Here is an 18,603-nt window from a genome sequence, read left to right as displayed (position 1 = left end):
TCTCCAACACCTCTCCCCACCAAAAAAAGGCCAGAAGTTTCTCTCCAGAGAGGGTAGTGGAGGGCATCTGGAATGAATTGCCTCAACCCTCTGGGAGAGCGGGCTTACCTTGCTAAAATCTGAGTGACTGTGGCAGTTCTAAATGCAGCCTCAAATCCTTAGGCACTCCTCCCCTTGAGACTGAGGTCAGAGACCCCCTCTTGAGTTTAGATGGGGCCATGGCCACTTCCACCATGGAGAATGCAGACCCTGTGTGCTTCCTGAGGCTGGTCATGAAAGGCAACGGGGTCTCCCTTGTTTGCTGGAGCACCCACGGTTGAACCCCTGAGCTAAGCAAGAGAGGCTGGCACACACGGGCTCTTGGTAGACTGTCTCTAGCTTTGAGTGTTGCCAGTGGAGGCCCCAGTCATTGTACAGCAGAGACAAGCCATCCTCAAAACATCCACGAGCATAATAAAGCAAACGGCCTCATTTGTTCCGTAGCAACAGTAACAATGAAGGAAACATACGCATGCTCAAACCTGAGACCACCCACTCCGCCCCACCCAGTTGTCCTCCTCAGCCAGGCTCCCCAAATATTGGCAGCTCTGGAAATGCCTCTGCAAAGTCTCACCAGCCCAAGAGGAAAGACCTAAGAAGATGACAGCAGTAGCTACCCAACAAAATGGCCTGATGGCGAGGTTCACTGCCAATATGCTCTACTCATGTGCTAGAGTTCCTTCTTTTTAGCCCACCGTTCTTTTTCTTTTTAATATCACAGCTTTACTGAGGTATAATTCACCTAACATAAAGTTCGCTCTTTATTCCAAAAAAAAAAAAAAAATCGCTCTTTAATGTATACTCAGTGGCTCATCATACGTTGTTAATCGTGCAACTATCTAATTCCAAAACATTTTCACCACCCCAAAAAGAAATCCCATACCCATTAGTCACTCCCCATTACACCACCACCCCCCATCTCCCCAGCCCCTGAAAACAATTTATCTACTTTCAAGTCTACAGACTTGCCTTTTCAGGACACTGCATATAAATGAAATCATGTAATATGTGGTCTCACTGGACTGGCTCCTGTCAACTGAAAAAAATGCACAACCTAAAAGTTGAGAATTGTTTGATTTGGTGGACTTTCTGAGGATTCAAACCCGGGAGGCAGCCTCTCAGATTGCTCTGAGGGACTGCTCCGAAGAGGTATTGAAGAGAAACCAGGATATATAGTTTTGTAACAAAAACCAGGTGGTCAGAACAACAAAAGATTACTGTTAATTAAAGAAAACCGGGCATCTCAAGTTAATTAATTTAGTGCTTTTTATGTATGAGAAGATGCTAGTCTGGGCTCATTGAAATCATTCCTTCGATATGCACCTCAGCTATCTGGGGCCAGTATCCTGTTCTTTCCCATCCTGAGTCCCCTCAGGGCTCACCATCAAGGTGCAGCTGTAGTGGCTTGATGGCTGCAACATCCTTTGTTCGTTGATTTAGATTCCATACTTTAGAAATTTAAAAAAAAAAAAAAAGTAAAAGAATGGAGGAGAGGAGAAGGAAACAGGAAAGAAGAAAAAGGAAGAAGGAAGGGAAGGAGGGCGGGCGAAAAAACACCTCACGTACAATTTTTGGACTCCACATACTCAAGAAGCTTGAAAGCTGGAGTCTCCCAGAGTAAGCAAGGTTTCAAAATCAGGAAATGATTTCTAAAACACCCAGCCACACTATCAATCAAGCAGGAGAATATAATAAAGACATTTCAGATCTGCAAGGCCTTTACTGACCTCCTTTGCATCATTTCTCACAGAGGTACTGAAGGATGTGCTCCACCCAAACAAGGGCATAACCCAAGAAATAAGATAAAGGACAGAAAATAAGAGAGCTAGCATCAAGAGAAGCGAAAGGAATACTGAGGACATGGTAAAGGGAGATCCCAGGATGACACTCGCGCTGAGAGCATAGTGGTGATAATCACATAGGAGGTCAGAAGGCTCAGGAAGAGACTTCTTCAGTAAGATTAAACTGATGACCTAGCTGAAGTGTCTGAACATCTTGAGAGATTTATACAACTGGTGAAGGATTGAGGCAGAAATTGTGACAAATACATGGAATTTTTTTTTCCATTTTTAAAATTTTTTGGCCAAGCCACGCGGCACGTGGGATCTTAGTTCCCCGACCAGGGATCGAACCGACGCCCCCTGCGTTGGAAGCACAGAGTCTTAACCACTATACCACCAAGGAGGGCTTCCCTGGTGGCGCAGGGGTTGAGAATCCTCCTGCCAATACAGGGGACACGGGTTCGAGCCCTGGTCCGGGAAGATCCCACATGCCACGGAGCAACTAAGCCCGTGCGCCACAACTACTGAGCCTGCGCTCTAGAGCCCATGAGCCACAACTACTGAGCCCATGCACCTAGAGCCCGTGCTCCGCAACGAGAGGCCACCGCAACGAGAGGCCACCGCAATGAGAAGCCCACGCACCACAACAGAGTAGCCCCCGCTTTCCGCAACTAGAGAAAGCCCGCGTGCAGCAACACAGCCAAAGATAAATTTATTTTTAAAAACTAAAATAAAAATAAATAAACCCCCAGGCAGGTCCCTGGAATCTTATGCCAAAAAACTAAGCAATTCTTAATTCCATGGAAATAAAACGTCGTGCAGGAAGAAAGATAAATCAAGTCCACATACACAACTCAGATACATCTTGCTTGGCTTACCCCACAGTTTCTTTTACAGGTAAACGTCAATATTTAAAAGTCAAGAGACTGCACATAGAATTCCAGAATCCTAGATTCTTTTTTGGAAAAACTGCAAGATCTAGGCAATTTGTGCCTACATTTCTGCACACCTGTGCTGAGAGGCCTTCCCAGCGTGTCACAGCCCAGCCCTGGGCAGTCTACAGCCGGGGCTTCTCTAGAGGCTGTGAGAAGCCCGCGGTAAGGCACGGGGCTGGAAGGTGGAGGGAAGCACGCACTGACGACAAAGCGTCGCCTCCTATACTCCGAATGAGGGCTGGGTACTGACCAGAGGGCGCCCAGGCCTCCCAGCCTCCGTTTCTGGACACTTTATTCTTCCCCACCGCCCCTCCCATTTTTCCGAAGTTGCTCAACACCTGCCTTTCACTTCATCTAGTCCGCGCCCTGAGCGAACACCACCCCAACCGGAAAAAGGAACCGGGACTGATTTCCGGCTGGGCGGCGGGCGGCGAGCCTCGCTTCCGGCGGCGCGCAGAGTGACGTAAAAGAGCGCGCCGCGCAGCGTGGGCCGAGGGCTGTGCTGGGGCGTATGGAGGTCAGGCGGGGCGCTTGCGGCGGCGGCGGCGGCGGCGGCGTAGGTCTCCGGGCCGGGGAAAGAGGGTCCTGAGGAGCTTAGGTCCTGAAGGCATGGGGGCGTGGCCGGGAGAGGAGACCGGGAGGGCGCGCTGGGACGCAGGGGGTAGGGGTGGGGGACGGGGGGCACGGTGGTGGGGGCGGGCCCGGTTCAGACCCGCGCCTGCTCGTGCGCACGCGCCCCTTTTCCGAGGTCCCGCGTGGCGGCCTGCGAGCCCCGCACTGGTCCTCCGCGCTGTCGCTGGCTGGCCTTCGTGCAAGTCGTTCTCTTTCTGTGTCTGAGGGCCGAACTTCTGGGTTGGTGTTTCCACAAATCCCAGTGGGGCTTCTGAACTTGTTTTCCTCGCTAGCTCGTAGGACGGTCTTTAGTCGGGAACGTTTTCAGTGCTTCCCCGCCGTTGGGGCTCTGTGGATGGTGGATGTTACGCTTGGGTCGGTGTTCCCCCACTCTGAGTCTCTTGCTTTATGTACAGTTACTCTAAGCTTTCTACAGCTGCAACAGTGAGCTCACGTAAAAATAAAATGTCCCAGACCAAGTTACGGGAAATCGAAGGTCAAACACGTTCTCTGCTTTGGCAGGAGGGAGGCCCAGGTTATAACGCCTTCTATTGTGCCCCGGCGGTGTGCCTTACCCAGGTCATTTATTCACGCTGGTGAGCAGGACAGAGTTGTTAAAAGCAGCTGCATCAGGATATGTAACATTCTTGGAGGAGGTAACGTTTTTTGTCTGGGTGCGGGAAGATGGGGGGTGATTTTCCGAGCCCTGTGAAAGGGGGTTAAAAATAACGAGGCAGTAGGTCTTGCCCTGCCCTGCCAAGGTGTAATGAAAGTGCAAGGACTGTTTAGAATGAGGGTGTGTTCCAGGGAGGAAAAAGAGGTAAAACTGGGAAGATAGTTCTGGGCCATGTTGTGAAGTGCTTTTTATGATTGGTTCAGGAGGTTTGCTCTTAGAAAGCATGTGTGTGTGTGTGTGTGTGTGTGTGTGTGTGTGTGTGTGTTTAGTAGGTCGGTGAGTAATAGTGTAGGTTGGTTTGGGGAGGCTCACTCACACGTCTATAAGTATTAAAATAATATCCACAGAAGCTGTGGGATGTATATATGGATTATATGTCCAGGGTTTTCCATAAGTAGTCTTATTGAAAATATTCTGTCTCATTGTCTCCATAAGTCAATAATTTTTAATCCTGCGTACTTTTAAAAATTAAAAAAAAGGTGGGGGGCTTCCCTGGTGGCGCAGTGGTTGAGAATCTGCCCGCCAATGCAGGGGACACGGGTTCGAGCCCTGGTCTGGGAAGATACCACATGCCGCGGAGTGACTGGGCCCGTGAGCCACAACTACTGAGCCTGCGCGTCTGGAGCGCAACAAGAGAGGCCACGATGGTGAGAGGCCTGCGCACCGTGATGAAGAGTGGCCCCTGCTTGTCGCAACTAGAAAAAGCCCTCACACAGAAACGAAGACCCAACACAGCCCAAAAAATAATAATAATAAATTAATAAATAAATAAATTCAAAAAAAAAGGTTGGGGGGAACGCTATTCAAGCCCTGTGTGCAGAGACTCCCACTCAAGAGGTCTTGGGTCGGGCCTGGGATTCTGAGGTGTTGAACCATTCCCTAGGTGATTCTACAGCCAGGACTGGAAACCCTCCAGCCCAAGCTGTGCTGCTCCTAAGTCTTGATATTTGGCTGTATTATGTACTGAAACAGAAGCCCTCTGAGATTTTTGCTTCGGAAAACGCCACTGCATGTGCATGGTCGGTCAGGAAGGAGAGGTTTGGGCTGGCTTATGGGGAGTGTGGCTGTGACTCTTTTTTTTTTTTTTTAATAAATTTATTTATTTAATTTTTTTATTCTTCTCTGCGTTGGGTCTTCGTTGCTGCGCGCAGGCTTCCTCTAGTTGCGGCGAGCGGGGGCTACTCTTTGTTGCGGCGCGTGAGCTTCTCATTGCGGTGGCTTCTCGTTGCGGAACACAGGCTCTAGGCGCACGGGCTTCAGTAGTTGTGGCGCGCAGGCTCAGTAGTTGTGGCGCGTGGGCTTAGTTGCTCCATGGCATGTGGGATCTTTTCGGACCAGGGATCGAACCGTGTCCCCTGCATTGGCAGGCGGATTCTTAACCACTGCACCACCAGGGAAGTCCTTGTGACTCCCTTTCATTTATCTGGTTCTTCTGTTGTGTTTGGAAGTCGGGAACTGCCTCTGCACCACTCCCTTCTCTGTCCTTTTTCTCTTCAGGGCTCTGGAGTCACTTGCTAGGAGGCTTCTCTCCCCGCCCCCCAGGCCGCCATGGCTGCTCGGCTGGTGAAGCGATGCACGTGCCTCCTGAGGGAGGCCACCTGTCTGGCCCCTGCCGTGTCCCCGGTTGGCCAGCTCAGACTCGCCCGGGGAGCCCAGAAGCTTCTGACTTCCTCGGCTACCTCATCCAGCTCCCGCCTCCCAGGTCCTTTGTCAGAGCTTGTGGAGAAGGAACAGGTGTTTACTCCCTACCCTGAGCGCCAGGAGGTGGACCAGCTCATCGAGAAGGCCACCAGGCCAGAGGAGCTCCTGGAGCTTCTGGGTGGCGGTCACTGTCTGCACCAGAACCACGCCGCCCTCACGCTCATCCAGCTCTCTCGCCTGCTGTCTGAGAAGCCGAAAGACAAAGCCTTGCTTCTACAGGATGCCCGCTTTCAGCAACTTCTCCATCTTGTCAACAGCCAGGTGGGTTCGAGAGCCCTTCCTGCAGGTTCAACAAGCAGAAAACAGCAGAGGCCCCGGAGTCCAAAGCATCCAGTCACTTTCCGGGTGTAGACAGGAGCTCCGCTGTGTGTTCAGGCCCTCCACGTCCTGTGGTATTTTTTCATTTTATAGATTCCAAAGTACTCTAATGTGTTTCTTCTCTTTTTTTAAAATTAATTTTTATTAGAATATAGTTGCTTTACACCATAGTTTCTGCTGTACAGCAAAGTGAATCAGCTATTCGAATACATATAACTACTCTTTTTTGGATTTCCTTCCCAATTAGGTCTGCTTTCTCTTTTGTTAATCCTCACAGCAGGTCTGTTAGGTGAATATTTCTGTCCTCATCTTACAGACAAACAACGCAGACACAGTAAATAGAAGCACAAGGATCGAGCACGGTTCTTCTCATTGCATCGGGGGCTTGCTTCCCCCCTCGCCCTGCAGTCTTGGCTTGCATAGCCCCCACTCAGTGTCTGGCTGATGGGGGATACACTCTTGAAGCTGGAGGAGATGAGGGGTGATTAGCGGAGGATCTCAGAAACTTGAGCTGGCCATGGGCGTTATCTGATCAGGTGCTTCAAGGTGGAGTGTGGAGAGAAGGGACCTGTGTGTGGCAGGGGTTGGGGGCAGGACTCTACCCAGTTTGTGTTCCATGTGAGGAAGGACTCCCTTCATGCAGACCCTTCCCGTGGCTCCGTGGGGTCTGCTGGAGCCAGAGGGCCTGGGGCGCGGCAAAGAGGTACAGACCCTCACCCTGGCTGCTCCAGAAGGGCGAGACCCTGTGTCCACTTGTCAGGGATGATGAGGAGGAGACTCACAGCTCAAGGAAGGGGTCACATTAAATGAATTTTTTCAAACTGTAGGTTATGAAAGTGTAGTAGAAGTGGCCAAGTGTTTTTAATGAAATAGAGTAATGTAGAAAACAATTCACATGTAGTAAGGGAAGTGTTTCGTGGAACTTTTTGTCTTAGTTAAGTGTGTGTGTGCGGGTCACAGTACAGATTTACTTCTTATTGAGAATATAACTCAAAAATTAAGTAGATCCTTTCTTTTTCTAAGACTATAATTTTAGTTATTCACTGAACATTTTACACACAAATTGAAGTAAGCTTTAGAGACAAGACTGGACGTTTGGAACAAAATTACAAAATTGTAATTACAAAATTACAATCACAAAATTATATTGTAACAAATTACATTGTAACAAAATTACAAGCTAGTAATGAACCAGGAACAAAGTATTTAGAAACGTGAGTGGTGAACAAGATTTCTTTTAAAGAGCCCTCCTACTTCTGGGAAATCTGTAGAAAAAGCAGGAGCCACTGGGGGCTCATGTGATACTGAGATCAAATTCATACTTTTTTTTTTGTTTTGCTGCACCACGCAGCTTGTGGGATCTTAGTTCCTCAAACCAGGGATTGAACCTGGCCCCTGCAGTGGAAGCACAGAGTCCTAACCACTGGACCGCCAGGGAGGTCCCAAGTATGAGGGCATACTTTTCTCCTTCTGCCCGGCCTTTCACACAACAACAGCTTTTCTGTTTGCCCCTCACGTCGTGTGTGTGATTTCAGCTCCCCCTCTCAGCAGTGCAGCCCCATTTCACAGATGAGGGCTCAGGAGACTTGCAGTGGCGGAGTTAAGAGCCTTAGCGCAGCAGACAACAGAGCCCTGCTCAGCTACCGCACACTGCCTTCCCTGGGGGCGGGACCAGAGGGCTCCGTGAGTGGCCCCCGTATTCCTCTGAGGCCTGGAGACACGCCCTGCAGGGGGCGCTGTGGTGGGCCTGCTGGCCCAGACAGGCTGTGAGGAGCAGCCTGGTGCGCCCGTTAAAATGACAGGTGGGGAGCTGCCTCTAGGGAGGCAGCCACCAGCTCAGAGCCTTGGCCTGCTCTGAAACAGCACAGGGTCAGCAGGGTCCCAGGTGTGACCTTGCCTGTTTCCCCCCGCCCAGATAACTGCAGTCTGGCATGGGACCCTCGTGAAGCTGCTCCGGAGCCTCTATGCGCTGGGACTTCCCGCCACCTCCAAGGAGCTGCGATCGGTGGAGCAGGAGGTCCGCTGGCGCATGCGCAGGCTGAAGTACAAGCACCTGGCCTTCCTGGCCGAGTCCAGCGCCACCTACATGCAGGAGCAGGGCTCCCGGGAGCTGCTGGCTGAGCTGCTTGTGCACCTGGAGCGGCGCTGGGCAGAAATCGATGACAGCCGCATGGTGGTGGCCATGATGATGAAGACGGGGCTCCTCTCCGAGTCTCTGATGACCCGCCTGGAGGACAAGGTACTGGGACCGAGAGCCCTGGCAGCTTCTGTCCGGAGTCGGGGGCATGGCACTGGAGGAACTGGCGCTTCAGACAGCTGCAGGCAGCTCTCCGCACCCACTGGCTCCTCTGAGGATCCAGGGGGTGCAGAGCCTGAACCCCACTCCTTTGTCTTCCTCCAAAATGCGTCTTGCACGTAACCTGGAGGTGGCATGGCCGGCAGCTCCTGAAGTGTGTCCTGGGCCACCCCGGTGGCTCAGCCTCTGGCTAGTGCTTCCTAGAGATACCTCGCCTGTCCCCCCCCGCTCCACCCCCAGCCCTGCAGTCAAGTCAAATTCAGCCCCTGTTCCCGTGGTAGCGGGGGCTGGCCCAGATGACTGCCACAGCAAGCTCCGCAGCTCATGGGCCCCGGGTCCCCTGCCCTGGGACCTGGGGATAAGTTTGGCTGCGGACATGGCGCCCCGGTCTGGGGGCTCCCTGGGGTGGGAATGGGGGCAGGCCCTGCACAGATGGGGCCTGTGTTTAGTAAGCTCAGGCCCAGTTACTGTCTCGCAGGGCCTGCACCGCATGGGACCCCTGGCCCTCGGGCCATCGAGCTGACCCCTGCCGGCTGTGGTTGACAGTGCCTGGAGCTGGTGGAGCAGTTTGGCCCTGAGGAGCTGCGGAAGGTGCTGGTGACATTGGCAGCTCAGAAGCGGCGGTCGGTGCCCTTGCTGCGGGCCATCTCTTACCACCTGGTCCAGAAGCCCTTCCCCCTGACGAAAGGCATCCTCCTGGACCTGGCCTACGCCTATGGTGAGCCCTGTGCACGGAGAGCAGAGCGGGGCGGGGGCTGAGTTCTGGCCGCAGCTGTGTCAAATTCGGTGCCTGCCTCACCCGTGGCGGGCACTGGCCTAAAAGGCTGCCACAGAAACACTGTGACTCATGGGCCCTGATCCTCTCTGCTGGGCCTCAGGGATACATTTGGTTACAGACACCAAGCTCTTACTCCTTGAGACCAGGGTGGGTGGCGGGGTGGGCCTGAGGGTGGCTTTCCAGTCCTCACCAGTTAAATCTCGGGCTCTGTCCCCAAGGCAAACTCGGCTTCCACCAGACGCAGGTGTTCCAGCGCTTGGCTGCAGACCTGTTGCCCCACACTCCTAGCCTGACGTCCAGCGAGGTGGCCCGCTGCACCAAGTCCTTTGCCTTCCTTAAGTGGCTCAATCTGCCCCTGTTTGAGGCCTTTGCCCAGGTGAGCTGGGGTGCAGACCTGAGGCCTGGCTTTGAGGGCCTTCTGTGCCTGACCCCCTGCTTTAGCCGGCTCCCTGGTCGTTTCATCAGGGAGGCCCCTCCGGCCTGGAAACACTTCCTGGTGGCAAACATGGAGTCCTTATTCTGGCTTATTTGGAGAGAAATGATACGATTTAGTAGTGAAAGAAAATGTAGTTGAAAACGGTTTTTTCCATTCTTTCACCAAACTTTGTAGGAGTTTTTGTTTGTCTTTGGGTAGCTGTGTGGGGAGCAGTGTAGACAGCGAGGCTGAAAATCCACTCAGAACTCTCCCTAAACTTCCAGCTGCCCCAGGGTGGAGTTGTGAAGAAAGAGGATGTTTGCACTTCGGTTTATGTGCAACAGGTTGAAACTGTGTTTGTAGGCTGAGGAGTATTTCTAAAGCTGTCGTCAGCGGCCTTTTGTGTGTGTGATTGCCTCTGGGAGGATAGGGTCTGGCCCTCTGACCACTGCCCTGTGTAAATTACCCCTTGGGGCTAGGAGCTCATGGGCTCTGGGGGAGGGCCAGGTCTGCACGGGGCACTGGCCACCGGGCCCCTCTCATCCGGCCTTTCTGTCCTGCCTGACCGGCCCAGCACGTCCTGGACAGAGCCCAGAGCATCACTCTGCCACACCTGTACAACATGCTCCTGGCTTTCGCCCGTGTGAACTTCCACCCAGAACGGGAGGACCCGTTCTTCAGCCTGGTACAGTCTTCACGCCCCCAGCTCCTACACTCCCCGTGCCTCGGATGCTCAGCCCGCCTCGGAGCAGCTCGGGACTGAGTGGGAGGGAGGGAAGAGACCGGATTTGTGCTGAGGGGCCCCAGGTAGGCAGGAAGGAAGAAGGCCTGCCATGGGGGCGTGGAGGGAGTGGCTAGAGCCAGGCGTCCCAGGGATTGTCTAGGGACGAAACACGCAAAACCCAGCATGGCAGCCAAGGGTCAGGAGTGCATCCGACGGCTCGCTGTGCAGTAGGGCTGGGGGACCCTTGCTCTTGCTTCCTAGTGCTCCCTGAACGCCCTGTTGGGGCTCAGAGACCTCAATCCACTTGCAGGGGTGAGAGCGTCCTGTGAGTGGACTGGGTATGACCCTAGGGCCCCGCGGTGGGCACTGCCCCAGCCGGCCAGCTGCTTCCTCTTTCATAATCTCTAACTCCTATCAGGGCCAGAAATACGTCCCCTGTGCAGGAGACGTGGTTTTGTGCCATAGGTCCCTGCCAGTGGGAGGGGCAGCGGGGGGAACCCAGCTGCTGTCCAGGTTGGGCCTAAGGGATGAGGAGGGTTTCTGGTACCTTCCACCAGGGGTGCCCCAAGCCTGACCAAGAGCACCTTGGCCAACGTTGCTCCCCATCACCCCCTTGGGCCTCAGCGTGGCCAGGTCATAAGGCAGCTCCAGCTGCTGCCTGCCCAGGGATGCCTGCGGCCACTGAGCAAACCTGCTTTCCCCACCCCACCCCGTCCTTGCCCAGGTGCATGAGAAGCTGGGGTCAGAGCTGGCGGGCCTGGAGCCAGCCGTGCAGGTGGACGTGGTGTGGGCCCTGTGTGTGCTGCAGCAGGCGCTGGAGGCCGAGCTGCAAGCTGTGCTCCACCCTGAGTTTCACACCCAGTTTCTAGGTGAGCGGTGGGGGGTATTCCTCCCTCTCCTGGGTGGTGGCAAGCCCACTGTGCATCCCTCTCCCCGCCCGCCCCCCGCCCCATCCCAAGTACCGCCCCAGCCTTGAGCCAGGAGGGAGCCTGGGAGCCTTGGGGCTCCGCTCACCATCGGGGAGACCGGGCGGGCCCGGGCTCACCCAGCATCTGCTCCTCTGTCCGCTCCTAGTGGGTGACCGGCAAACCCTCTTCCCGCTGCTCCTGACCCAGAGTCCAGGGTGAGACTTGGGTGAGGGGGTGCCTCTGGCTCTCCCACCTGGCCCCCGTGTCCCTCCATTCTCTTCCTCCTGGCCCTCCACCAGCCCCTCCCCTCTCCATCCTTTCCTGTTAGGTGGCGAGTCCCCAAAGGATCAAAGCACCTTCCAGAAGCTGCTCCATATCAATGCCACTGCCCAGCTGGAGCACCCCGAGTACACGGGCCCCCTTTTGCCAGCCTCAGCCTTGGTCCCCAGGCCCTCGGCCCTTGACAGGAAGGTGACCCCCTTGCAGAAGGAGCTGCAGGAGACGCTGAAGGGGCTGCTGGAGAGTGCCGACAAGGGCAGCTTCATGGTGGCCACGCAGTATGGCTGGGTTCTGGGTGAGGGCCCTTCCCCTCCCTCTTCCCCTCCCCCTCCCCCTCCCTCTTCCCCTCCCCCTCCCCCTCCCCCTTCCCCTCCCCCTCCCCCTCCCCCTTCCCCTCCCCCTTCCCCTCCCCCTCCCAGCAGTCCCACCTGGGGACTGTTCTAAACCTGCCCCCTCTGCTCTCCAGGGTCTCTGTTCATCCATCGTAGGGGCGGGGCTGTCAGCCTAGTTGGACGCCAAGGGACAGTCCCCAACACGTTTTCATTTCGTGCTCTCCCTAGATGCTGAGGTGCTGCTGGACACTGACAGCCAGCTCCTGCCCCTGAGGGCCTTTGTGGCCCCTCATCTCGCCCTGCCCTCTGGCAGCCAGCCACTACCCCCGGGGGCCAAGAGGTGAGCAACCACACAACCCTTGGGGGCCACATGCACTTGGCTCCTCAGCATTTCCTCTTCCCGCCAGGGGCCTGGGAGAGCTGTCAGCACCCACAGCGCCCCTCTCCCTGCAGGCTGGCCTTCCTGCGCTGGGAGTTCCCCAACTTCAACAGCCGAAGCAAAGACTTACTGGGGCGCTTCGTGATGGCCCGGCGCCACCTGCTGGCCGCCGGCTTCCTGCTGGTCGATGTGAGTATCTGTTGGGTGGGCGGTGACTGCACAGGGAGAAGCCCCCGGCCCAGTCGGGTGATAGGAGGAGTCAGTGCTCACGCAGACCCCAGCTCTGGAGGTCAGCCGTGTTGGGATTCCCCCTTCACATGTGAGAAGAGGGAAGCTTGAAAGGGTGTTGGATCTTTCCCAGCGTCACACAGCTTTTAAGTATCTGATGCCGTAGGCACTGTTCCCACCTCCACAGCCAGGGCCTCTTAGGAGGGGTAAGACCAGCCAGGTGCCCAGGTCTGAGTGCCGACGTGTGCCTCATCCAGGGCTCTGCTGTGCTCCGGCGCTGGGGCCTGGCTCCAGCTTTTCACTGCAGAGACTTCTGCCACGGGAGCAGGCTGTCCTGTAAGGGCTCAGAGAGTTGCATGAGTGACTCTCCTGTTGAGCTTTCTGTTTTGCTTTTGGTACAACTTTTAAAATCTAGAGGCTGTTCTTGGTCCCGTGTAGTCGTGGGCCCCTGCAGCTCTGAGCACTGACCAAGTCAGGGTCTCTTCCCCACCCATGCTGCAGCAGCTCCGTGGGCTTCTTCCTTCGGGATTTGGAGGCCGGGGGTGTGGTGTGCAGGGCAGCAGGCGGGACAAGGGTCCCCGCCTGCCCTGACTTGTCTCCTGCCTCCCCAGGTCCCATACTATGAGTGGCTGGAACTCAAGTCTGAATGGCAGAAGAGCGCCTACCTCAAGGACAAGATGCGCAAAGCAGTGGCAGAGGAGCTGGCCAAGTAACCTGTCCCGTAGCAAGGACTCTGTGCCCAGGGGGCCGGACTCCCCTGGAGGCCTCGCCACGAGCACTGGGTGGGCCAGAGGTGGCACGCTCGAGGACGAACCTCAGTGCGGGACCTTGGCCGGAAGTGGGCTGGTGGCCAGCATCTCTGAGTGGCAGGTCGTTCTTTCATGGGTAATAAATCTTTAATCAGCTGCCTGTCTGCACCAGCTTCTCTGCCAGCCACGGAGGACCCTTCTCGTGTACACTCGTGCACGGCTGGCCTGTTGCTCAGGGCTGGCAGTCAGCCCCAGCACAGGCTGAGTCCTGCAGTGCTGAACCTCGGCGCACGAGGACCTTCCCAGGGGAGGCCAGTTGGGTTTTCAGTGCGTGGCTTGGGGTTCTAATCATGGTGTGGTTACTGATGACAGTCGTCCTGGGAGGTCCCCTCCCATCCGATGCTCTTGGGTGAGTGAGGGACCCTGACGGCCTACACTGCCACGTGGCATGAGGCCAGTCACTCAGGAGGCACTGGCTCTGAGTAGAAGATGGGCGTGCACTTGACTGACGCTGGGGCCAGAAGAGACCCCTTGCTATCCTTACACCCGGACCAGAGTGCCGTGGTGTCATGCTGCCATTGTGGGAACCATCTGCCTGTGTAGCCCGGGCCCCTTCACCACACCAGCAGCAGCGCCCCCAGATGCTGGAAAGAAATAGGCATTCTCCGGACTCCCTGGCCGTCTAGTGGTTAGGACTCCATGCTTCCACAGCTGGGGGCCAGGGTTCAATCCCTCGTTGGGTAACTAAGATCCCACAAGCCACGCAGCATGGCCAAAAAAAAAAAAAAATAGGCTTTCTTCCAGTCCCTCACAGGAGACTTTGCTGGGGACAGGGCAGTGTCATGTGTCTCCAGCAGTACAGAGTGGAGAGAGGCTGGTGTGAGTGGAGCTGAGCAGAGGAGAAGGGCCATCTCGCCCCTGTGGGCCCCAATCCCAGCTGTTCCCCGCTCCCTCCAAAGTGGTCCCTCAGAAAGAGTCACACAGGCATCGGGGTAGAGGGGGAACCATAGGGCACCAGCTCACCAGCTCACAGGACGTGGGTCCTTGTCATTTGCACAGGCTAGCGGGGGTTCTTCACCCAGAGAGAAGAGCAGCCAAGATGGCTTTCTGAAGCTGCTGACTCCAAGCCCAGGCAAGATGAGGGAGCAGGGAGGGCACTCCAAAGTGAAGGGCCAGTATGGACAAGCGTGTGGGTGCTGAGCCAGTTTGGGTGGGGGGGGGGGGCGCCTCTGGGAGCTCCCACTGAGGAAGGAGCTCGTCCTATTCACCAGGATCTCTGGCTTCTATCTGACATACTTTAACAGGTTCTCTGCAGTTGTAAGAAACTACAGTGGTCCCTTGTGCCCCTACCAGTTTCCCCAAAGGTGACATCTTGTAGAACGCTGGCACATGTCACGCCAGGACACTGATGGGAATAAAGGTCCACATGCAGGACACGTGCATCACCACCAGGACGCCTCATGTTGTCCGTTATGCTCATACCTCCACCTTGTTCTCAGCTAACCAGCAACTGCCAACCTGTCCTCCACTTCTGATTTGTCACTTGGAGAATGTTCTATAGAGGAATCATACAGTATATAACCTTTAGATATCGGGTTTCTTCACAGGCACCGTTCTGTGGCATTTCATCCAGTAGGTCCTTCCTTGTTACTGCTGTTAGACTGATTCAGCCCTGTGTGTGGGTGTTTGTGTAAACCTAAGCTTTCATTTCTCTGGGATAAGTGCCCGGGAATACAGCTGCTGGGTCGTATGGGATTTATATATTGTTTCAGAAACTGCCACAGTGTTTGCCGGGGGTGCTGTACCATGCTACAGTCCCCCCAGCAATGTGAGGGGCAGTGAAGTTCCCCACGTCCCTGCCAGCCCTTGGTGTTCTCAGGGATTCCTGCAGCAATTCTGGTGGGTACGGAGTGATGCCTTTTCACTTGCATTCGCCTAATGGCTAGGGATGCGGAACACTTATCTAATTTTTTTATTCTAGTCATCTTGGTGGGTATGAAGTGCTATCCCATTGTGGTTTTGATTTTCATTTCCATGATGACTAATATCTTTTCATGTGCTTATGGCCTATTTACATAGAATTTTTGGAGAAATACCTATTCAGATCCTTTGTCCAGTTTTTAATTAGGTTGTCTTATTGGGTTGTAAGAGTTCTTAATACGTTCTAGAAACAAGTCCCTTATCAGATAAATGACTTGCAAATATTTTCTCCCATTTTGTGGGCTATATTTTCACTTTCTTGATGGTGGCCTTTGAAACACAAAATTTCTAAATTTTGGTGAAGTAGAGTCTCTCTCCCACAAGTGGGGGCTAAACAGAAGGGAGCCCCGCCTCTTAGCCACACTTGCCTGGGGTTCAGCTCCAGCAGCGGGTATCTGGGGGCAGGATAAGAAGTGCCAAAGCCCTTCATCCCCTCAGGGTAGGGGCAGGGGGTGAGGGGCCCTGTGTTTTTGGCTGCACCACTCTGCACAAGGTGGATTCTCAACTACTCTAGACTCTGCTTTCTTTGTAAATTTGCATAGATTTATTTTATTTATTTATTATTTATTTATTTATTTTGGCTGTGCCACGTGGCATGTGTGATCTTAGTTCCCCAGCCGGGGGAAACCCACTCCCTCTGCAGTGGAAGCACAAAGTCTTAACCACTGGACCGCCAGGAAATTCCCAGCATAGATCTTGAATAGCTATTTCTTCACCTATTTGCCCTTCAGACCCTTTCCAGGAGCTTTAAATGTTTGCCTGTTTTATAATTTTCACCAGTTTTCACTGGGGAGCTGGTCAGTGGAGTTCCTCATGCTTTCATTCTGAAGTCCATCTGCTTTTTACTTATTTTTCTTGCCTTATTGCAGGGGTTAGAACTTCCAGTACTGTTTGAAAAAAGGGCAGGGGAGGGGAGCTTCTGTTGAGAACAGGCATCCCTGCCTTGTTCCCAATCGTAGAAAGCATTCAGTCTTTCACCACCAAGGGTGATGTTAGCTGTAAGGCTTTTTTGTATATGATTTTTATCAAGTTTATTTTAACTTGCTGAGAAGTTTTTTTTTTTTTAATCTGAATGGCTGATGGGCTATGTCAAATGCTTTTTCTGTATCAATTGATATATAATTTTTCTTCTTTAGTCTGTTGGTGTAGTGGGTTACATTGATCTTCAAGTGTTGAACCACCCTTGCATAGCTGGAATAAATTCTACTTGGTCATGATGTATAATTCTTTTTATACATTGTTGGATTTGATTTGCTTATATTTTAGATTTTTTTGTGCCTATGTTCATGGGAGATATTGGTCTGTAGTTTTTGTTTGTTTGTTTTGGGTACTATCTTTGCGTGGTCTGGGTATCAGGGTATTTCTTGTCTCCTAAAATGAGTTAGGAAGTGTTTTCTCCTATTTTGTGAAAGAGATTGTCTAAAATTGATGTTAATTCTACTTTAAGTACTTGGTAGAACTCCAGTGAAACTATCTGGGCCTAAAGACTTCTTTGGGGAAGCTTTTTTTTAAGTTACAAATTCAATTTCTTTCATGGTTTTAGGACTATTCATATTATCTATTTCATCTTGTTTGAATTTTTGGTAGATTTCAATTTTCAAGTAATTGTCCGTTTCTTCAAAGTTGCTGAATTTATGAGCATTAAGTTGTCTGTAGCATTCCCTTAGTATCCTTGAAATGCCCTCAGACTCTGTAGCCCTGTTATTAGTCAGCATTCTCCAGAGAAACAGGGCTAGCAGAATATATGAGAGAGAAAAATGTAAGTGGAGATTTATTACAGGAATTGGCTCTGCAGTTATGAAGGCCAAAAAGTCCCATGATTTGCATTTCTCAAGCTGGAGAACCAGGAAAACCATAGTCATTGGTATAAATTCAGTCCAACTGCAAAAGCCTGAGAACGGGGAGGGGTGTGGGGTGGCGTGTCACTGGTATCAGCCCTGGAGTCCAATGTCCGAGGGTAGGAGAAGGACATCCCAGCTCAAGAAGAGAGAGTGAATCCACCATTCCTTCATCTTTTTGTTTCTCTCTGACCCCACCCCAGCGGATTGGCTGATGCCCACCCACATTGGTGAGGGCGGATCTCTACTCAGTCTACTGAATTAGATGCTAATCTCCAGAGATGCCCTCACATACACACCCAGAAATAGCATTTAACGGGCTAACGGCACCCCTAAGCCCAGTCAAGTTAACACATAAAATTAACCATCATAGCCCCCATTGCATACTGGTCATTTGTGTCTTCTCTATTTTTGTCCATCTTGCAATTTTATCAATTTTCCAAAGAACTATTCTTTTTTGTTTCATTGATTTCCTCTGTTGTTTTCCTGTTTTCAGTTTCATTGATTTCTGCTCTTGACTTTATTTCCTTCTTTCTGCTTGTTTTAGTTTATTTTGCCCTTCTTTTCCTAGTTTCCTGAGGTAGGAACTTAGATGATTGATTTGAGACCTTTCCTCTTTTCTGATGTGCTGTAAATATTCCTCTTAGCACTGTTACCTGCAGACCACATAATTTGATATTTTGTATTTTTATCTTCATTCAGTTCAGTTCTGTGTTTCTTAAAAATTTTTCTTCTTCTAGATGTGATTTTCCTGGTTGTTGGGTTCTTCCCTGATTTCCCCGGTGTGATGGGTGATTTTTCTTTTTAATTGTATCCCAGACAGGCTATTATGTTCAAATTTTTAATTTTAGCAGGCAGTCATCCTGTTTGGGTTCAAGATGCAGGTCCTGGGCTGCTTTCACGGCCTGCGGTTCTAAGGACAGTATAACATTCAGGGGCTTTCTTGCACTGTGCTGGTCTCATGCCGCTGGGCCCTGCTGGTGCTCTCGAATGGGTGGGAGGCACTTCCTAGGCTGGACCATCCTGTGACTTGGGTTGGGGACGGGGTCTCTGGGTGGGGGCCAGGAGCCTGAGTGAGGTGGGGCACGGTGCGGGGAGGAATGTGCTTCCCTTGGCCCCATATCAGGAGACTTCCCTTGATCTTCGTACCAGTTCTGCCAGACTCCCTAGAATCGTGACAGACTCCCGTCCACATGAGGATGAATACCTGGTCCTCCTCCTGGTAGCAGCTGTGTGTGGGGAGGAGGGGTGGGTTAGGAAATGCCGGGCTTGGGTCCCCTTCTGTTGGGTGGGCTGCTCTGCTGTTGCTCCAGTCCTGGGGTCCCTCACCAGCTCACCTTCCTCTTTTCATCTTTGAGAGTTCAGTTTTGGTGGTCTCTAATTTCCTGCATTTTTCCTCGGTTAGTCAGGAGGAGCAGGGAGACGAGCTCATGCCATAGGGGTTGGCAGAGAAGTGAGACTTATGAAGGACTCAGCTGAGGCGATGAGAAAGGGGCCTTAGGAGGAGGCAACTTTTTTTTTTTTTTTTTTTCCCGGCTGTGCCGCAGCTTGTGGGATCTTAGTTCCCCTACCAGGGATTGAACCCGGGACCCAACAGTGAAAGTGCCAAGTCCTAACCACTGGACCGCCAGGGAA

General features: G+C 52.8%; 1 protein-coding gene and 2 non-coding genes across 10 annotated transcripts; all 3 read left to right on the top strand.

Annotated features, from left to right (window-relative positions):
• The first annotated feature begins 3,209 nt into the window (after positions 1 to 3,209).
• TBRG4 (transforming growth factor beta regulator 4) lies at positions 3,210 to 13,306 on the top strand. Of its 8 annotated transcripts, XM_059934285.1 has the most exons (13): positions 3,231 to 3,353; positions 3,890 to 4,023; positions 4,575 to 4,690; positions 5,541 to 6,005; positions 7,978 to 8,301; positions 8,905 to 9,076; positions 9,355 to 9,512; positions 10,126 to 10,236; positions 11,000 to 11,144; positions 11,512 to 11,757; positions 12,023 to 12,134; positions 12,248 to 12,362; positions 13,013 to 13,306. In XM_059934285.1, exons 4-13 carry the CDS (start codon positions 5,592 to 5,594, stop codon positions 13,112 to 13,114), a joined length of 1,899 nt encoding a protein of 632 aa, XP_059790268.1. In that variant the 5' UTR covers positions 3,231 to 3,353; positions 3,890 to 4,023; positions 4,575 to 4,690; positions 5,541 to 5,591; the 3' UTR covers positions 13,115 to 13,306. The 8 variants fall into 8 exon arrangements, with proteins under 8 accessions (XP_059790275.1, XP_059790269.1, XP_059790274.1 ...); XM_059934286.1 differs by lacking the exon at positions 4,575 to 4,690 and having other exon boundaries at positions 3,225 to 3,311; XM_059934288.1 differs by lacking the exon at positions 4,575 to 4,690 and having other exon boundaries at positions 3,947 to 4,023.
• On the top strand, positions 8,602 to 8,738 carry LOC132372254 (small nucleolar RNA SNORA5). The gene has a single exon (XR_009505125.1). It is a non-coding gene; the product is annotated as a small nucleolar RNA SNORA5 (small nucleolar RNA).
• Positions 9,126 to 9,260, top strand: LOC132372253 (small nucleolar RNA SNORA5). Its single transcript, XR_009505124.1, has one exon. It is a non-coding gene; the product is annotated as a small nucleolar RNA SNORA5 (small nucleolar RNA).
• Positions 13,307 to 18,603: the final 5,297 nt, after the last annotated feature.

The sequence above is a fragment of the Balaenoptera ricei genome, chromosome 9 (assembly GCF_028023285.1).
Source record: "Balaenoptera ricei isolate mBalRic1 chromosome 9, mBalRic1.hap2, whole genome shotgun sequence".
Classification (NCBI taxonomy): Eukaryota; Metazoa; Chordata; class Mammalia; order Artiodactyla; family Balaenopteridae; genus Balaenoptera; species Balaenoptera ricei.
Note: the sequence above shows the minus strand (reverse complement) of the source record. Positions and strands in the feature narration are given on the sequence as shown.

Bases quoted from the DNA above. Each gene is read 5' to 3' on its own strand.
- TBRG4 (XM_059934292.1), top strand. From the start codon at position 5,592: ATGGCTGCTCGGCTGGTGAAGCGATGCACGTGCCTCCTGAGGGAGGCC. The intron at 8,302-8,904 runs GTACTGGGACCG...TGTGGTTGACAG, and splicing joins TGACCCGCCTGGAGGACAAG to TGCCTGGAGCTGGTGGAGCA. The intron at 9,513-10,125 runs GTGAGCTGGGGT...TGACCGGCCCAG, and splicing joins TGTTTGAGGCCTTTGCCCAG to CACGTCCTGGACAGAGCCCA.